This window comes from Gobius niger, assembly GCF_951799975.1.
Source record: "Gobius niger genome assembly, contig: SCAFFOLD_208, whole genome shotgun sequence".
NCBI classification, from domain to species: Eukaryota; Metazoa; Chordata; class Actinopteri; order Gobiiformes; family Gobiidae; genus Gobius; species Gobius niger.
The window spans coordinates 1874-7500 of NW_027639284.1; the positions used below are offsets into that span (position 1 = coordinate 1874).

The 5627-nt window shown below is 38.9% G+C and overlaps 1 protein-coding gene across 1 annotated transcript in view; it reads right to left on the reverse strand.

The window, feature by feature from the left end:
- Window positions 1–526: 526 nt before the first annotated feature.
- Window positions 527–5627, reverse strand: part of LOC306982619 (sorting nexin-24-like) — a gene marked incomplete at its 3' end in the record, with an annotated part of 15467 nt that continues 10366 nt past the window's right edge. Inside the window, exons 3-5 of the mRNA XM_079583088.1 lie at window positions 4207–4311; window positions 2607–2701; window positions 527–562 (exon numbers count right to left, since the gene is read on the reverse strand). Coding sequence (XP_079439214.1) covers window positions 527–562; window positions 2607–2701; window positions 4207–4311 — 236 coding nt within the window. The remainder of the gene's footprint in view (window positions 563–2606; window positions 2702–4206; window positions 4312–5627) is intronic.

Genomic DNA, 5627 nt, shown 5'->3' on the forward strand with positions numbered 1-5627 from the left:
CCTCTCTCGCCTCTCTCGCCTCTCTCACCTCTCTCACCTCTCTCACCTCTCTCACCTCTCTCGCCTCTCTCGCCTCTCTCGCCTCTCTCACCTCTCTCACCTCTCTCACCTCTCTCACCTCTCTCACCTCTCTCACCTCTCTCGCCTCTCTCGCCTCTCTCACCTCTCTCACCTCTCTCACCTCTCGCGCTCCTCTCGCCTCTCTCACCTCTCTCGCCTCTCTCACCTCTCGCGCTCCTCTCGCCTCTCTCACCTCTCTCGCCTCTCTCGCCTCTCTCACCTCTCTCGCCTCTCTCGCCTCTCTCACCTCTCTCACCTCTCTCGCCTCTCTCACCTCTCTCACCTCTCTCACCTCTCTCACATCCCTCACCTCTCTCACCTCTCTCTCGCCTCTCTCACTTCTCTCATTTCTCTCACTTCTCTCGCCTCTCTCACCTCTCTCACCTCTCTCGCCTCTCTCGCCTCTCTCACTTCTCTCACCTCTGTGGAAGCTTCACAGTAAATGTAACTGTATAAAACATCGTACCTGCCGTCGTCTTGACTGTCCAGGTCATCGAGGGACCTGGAGGGAAACAGAAACTTTACAAAACGTGGAACAAACATTTTGCTTCGAGTAAAACATTCCCAAAGTGACCGTTGTTTAACCGGAGACAGAAGAAAGAGTGAATCAAAAGTTCAAACTGCGCAAACCCGGTCCTCGCTAGGGCTGCTCGATTATTGAAAAAATAATAATCACGATTATTTTTGTCATAATTGAAATCACGATTATTCAAACGATTATTTGTTGCCTTTAAAAAAAAACATCAAAAAAGTGACAAAAATCCAGCAAAAAAAAGACAAAAATCCATCAAAAAAAAACAAAAATCCAGCAAAAAAAGTGACAAAAATCCATCAAAAAAAAAGACAAAAATCCATCAAAAAAGTGACAAAATCCAGCAAAAAAGTGACAAAAATCCAGCAAAAAAGTGACAAAAATCCAGCAAAAAAGTGACAAAAATCCAGCTAAAAAATGACAAAAATCCAGCAAAAAAAGACAAAAATCCAGCAAAAAAGTGACAAAAATCCATCAAAAAAAATGACAAAAATCCATCAAAAAAAAGACAAAAATCCATAAAAAAAAAGACAAAAATCCATCAAAAAAGTGACAAAAATCCATCAAAAAAGTGAAAAAAATCCATCAAAAAAGTGAAAAAAATCCATCAAAAAAGTGAAAAAAATCCCACAAATTAAAAATTGAAAAAAAAAAAAAAAAATTGAAAAATAATAAATAAATAAATAAAAAATAATCGATTTTTTGCGATTATGCTAATTTTGTAATCGAAATCGTAATCGAATTTAGATTAATTGCACAGCCCTAGTCCTCGCTTCAGGAAAATAATGTCCAATTACTGTATTAAAGTAGAGGAAGTAATATAAGGTTTTATGTAAGGCATAATGTATAGAACGCTGGTCATTATCGGGAAAATAAGCCTCTTCAGGGCGAACCGGGTCTTGTTTCGCCCTGAAGGTGCTTATTTTCCCGATAACGACCAGCGTTCTATACATTATCCACTTATTATTCGGCCATTTGCAACTGAACACACACAACATAAACTTCGTACACTTTTATGAAGGTCCAAAGGTTATTTAATGACTTCCGCCACAAAGGTTTGCGAGTTGTTCGGCAACGTTTTGCTAGGCTAGAACTAGGGACGGGCGATGCCACATTTTTTGGAATCGATACGATACCGATACTTTTGGGGTCTTTTTTGTCGATACCGATACTGGTCATTTCATATGTGTGAATGTATTTCAATCAATATACATCTCTAAAACTGGTTATTTTATACAATTAACTGGTCAATTAAAATGATATTACTCTAACTGGTTAAATAAACAATGTTAATGTGAAATTAAATACATAAACATTTAAAATTAATACTTAAATGACAAACAGAACCACAGAATGATATGTCTGGCTCAGTTCAATCCTGGACTCTGGACTGTTTTGACTCAGAACAAAGAAATAAATCATCCTTTTGTGTTAATAATCGCTGCCACGCCTTCCTTTAGAATATGCAAATTAGTATCGATACTTTTTGCCCAATATCGATACTTAAAAAGTAGCCGTTTGGTATCAATATATCTATACTTTGGTATCGATCCGCCCATCCCTAGCTAGAAGCAGCGAGGCTAGCTACTTAGCTGAAGGTGCAGTTGGGGGAGGTGGTGAATCTCTGGGTAAGTTGAAAGTCAGACTCACGATTCCCCGACTTCTCTCTCAGTGACGGGACAGATAGTGTCGCTGCTACGTACGTGCGAGTGATATGAAAGCACCAACTCAGACGTCCTTTATCAGGAAATAATGACCGGGAGAACGTTGGGAAATCCCATTCAAATCAACAGAGCTTCTACTTACGTTGTGAAGAGCCGTATGATAAAGGAAGGTTAAGAGCACTTTTATAAACATGTCCAGGAGCATTACAGTCTAAGAGAACAGTAAACATGAACCACTAAACATATTTGCACTAAACTACAGGGTTAGCAGGTTTCACACTTGGGAGTATCTGGAAACAGGATGTGAATGATTCTTTTGTTAAGTAGATTTGATGTATTGTGATACTGACTCCATGCTGTAGGCCTTGGTCCCGGAGTGGAAGTGTTTCAGATGAAGGAAGTCCAGCAAAACCTGCGGCACGTCTTCGTTCTGATAAATGATGTCCTGAAAAAAGGAAAAACAAAACAAAAGACTGATTGGAATGTGCTGACGTTACAAGATGTATTTGTTGTGAATTTGTGAAATTTTGCAGGGACACATCATTAAAGAGGGGGCGTTCTGCTTTAAAGAGGGGGTGTTCTGCTTTAAAGAGGGGGTGTTCTGCTTTTGTCAGCCCCATAGCACCAGTCTATATCTCACTACAATGATGACAAACCTTCTGCTGGTCTGTAAATGCAGTAAATTAGAATAACTGCCTTGTATAAAATGAGACGAAAACAATGATGGAAATGTGGCAAAAATGTGACAAAAATGTGACAAAAAAAAAATGGAAATGCTTGGTAAATATTTCTGTATTCCCTTCAACTTTCCTAAATATAAAATGTGTCGTTCATACACGAGGACAAACAGACGCCTCCATCTGCCTGGTGTCGAAGAGTTCACCGCTGCCTTTCAAAAGCTAAACTGTGAACAACTTTTATAAAGTGAAAACGTCACAAACTGCAGCTTCATGTGTGAAGAGTCAGGGGGAGGTTTGAGTGAGCAGATGTTCTCCTCTTCCTGTGAAAACATCTGTCTGTACCCTGTTTGCTGCTCAAACAAACTAATGAACTAATAAAAACAAAGTATCTAATTGCTTTTTCTTTGGTTTTAGACTTGGCTGTGATTGGCTAATACAATATTTGCTTCATCCAATAAGCATCAAATATTCCCCCCCAAAAAGTCTTTCCAGATTTATATCAGTGTTAATTTTGACACATTTTAGTTTAGTTTTAGTCTTTTGACTAAAATGTAATCTAATTTTAGTCGAGATTTAGTCAAAAAAAAAAGTTTCAATTTTAGTCTAGTTTTAGTCGACTAAATGTAAGACTAATTGAGTGGACTTTGCATTGATAATATTGATTCTAATCATGTTTAATGTTGTTCCTCTGCTTCATGTTTCTGCTCCACATGAACAAAGCTCAGAGCTGATCCTTTAAACATGATCTGAGGCTCTTTCAGACGCTCAATACAAGTTTGGATGATTTTAGTCTCTCCTTTTCACTTTTATTTAGTCTGATTTTAGTCGACTCAAATATCTGGACATTTTAGTCACAGTTTTAGTCTCAGGAGAAACTTTTAATTTAGTTTTAGTCCAATTTTAGTCACAAAAATATCACTTTGACTAAAACTAAGACTAAATATTTAAGTCGACGACATTAACACTGATTTTTCTGGGATGCTGTACATGCACAGAGCCCCCGCGTGATCAGCGATGTCCTTCCTCTCCCACACAAATAAAGCCATAGCTGGAGCTTCCGTAAAGGTGATGTACGGGCCAGGTCCACACGACTGAAGAACAGTGTCATACACAAGGCCGTGGGGAAGCTGAACTCCCTGCCCTCCCTCCCTCACACCCACCTCCCATCGGCCCCTGCTCCACATGTTTGTAGAGGTCTAAACTACAGGGTCAGCAGATTTAAGGTGTAATGGAGACGGGATCAGAGGACGATAAAACACGTGAGTCTCACCTGGACATAATCCTCCAGCTCCTGGAGTCTCTGCTCCAGAGGTTTGGTCCGGAGGTGTTGGTTTCTTTTACTGGGGAAATCTGGCGTGTGGATCACCTTTCTGAGCTGTGACACAAGACAAACACCTGTTTACAGAAACATCACAGGTCCATCAGAGTCCCCATAGAAGAGGTTATTATACTCAGATCATTGTGTGCAACGTGGATTTATTCACAACAGCCAAGGCCGTGGGAAAATAGCAACAAAACTGAAACTGAGACAAAAACAAGGATGAAAATGTGACAAAAACTGAGAAAACATTGACGAGAAAGTGACAAAAAATGTACAAAAAATGGTAAATGGTCTCAACTTATAAAGCGCTTTTCCATCTACATTAGGCACTCAAAGCGCTTTACAGCAAGGATTCACTCACCCATTCATGCTCTCATTCATACACCAGTGTACGCAGACACTGGGGGCAATGTGGGTGAAGTGTCTTGCCCAAGGACACAACGACAATGTGCACTTTCAGGAGGTGGGATTCGAACCCCCGACCTTCCGATCATGAGACGACCCGCTCTACCATCTGTGCCACTGTCGCATGTACGAAAAAATGACAAAAAGTGAGAAAAATTTGACGAAAAATTGCGGGGGAAAAAATGATGAAAAGTGATAAGAATTTGACCAAAAAAATGCGAATAATTTGATGAAAAAATTACAAAAAAATGACAAAAAAGCGAGAACAATTTGATGAAAAATGGACAAAAAATGGACAAAAAATGGACAAAAAATGGACAAAAAATGGACAAAAAATGGACAAAAAAATGACAAAAAAGCGAGAAAAATTTGATGAAAAATGGACAAAAAATGGACAAAAAATGGACAAAAAATTGACAAAAAAGTGAGAAAAAATGGATGAAAAATGGACAAAAAAATGACAAAAAAATGACTAAAATGTGAGAAAAATGTGATGAAAAATGGACAAAAATTTGACGAAAAAATGACAAAAAAATGACAAAAAATTGACAAAAAAGTGAGAAAAATTTGACGAAAAATTGAGGAAAAAATGGACGAAAAACAAAAACTCACGAAAATCTGACATAAATGAGCTGACTTCCCGACAAAAAAAGTGATGAAAAAAAACCTGCCGTGAGGAAAAAGATCCATTTAGTTTTGTAGGTCTTTCCAATGAGGCGTTACTCTGGCCTACAGGATTTGGGTAAAGCTGAACTGGAGAAAATGCTCTCAGTTCAGGCGGGAGTTAAGAGGTTAATAAATAGGATTTATGCACAGGAAAAGTATTTTGGGGGTAAATTTTGTCCCTCAGCGCCCCCTAACTAAAACATCTTCCCACGGCTCTGATAACAGCTGAAACATTAATTTTTTTCTGTTTCTTTTAACACTTATTTTGGGTTGCCAGAATCTATGGCTAAAACCAGTTT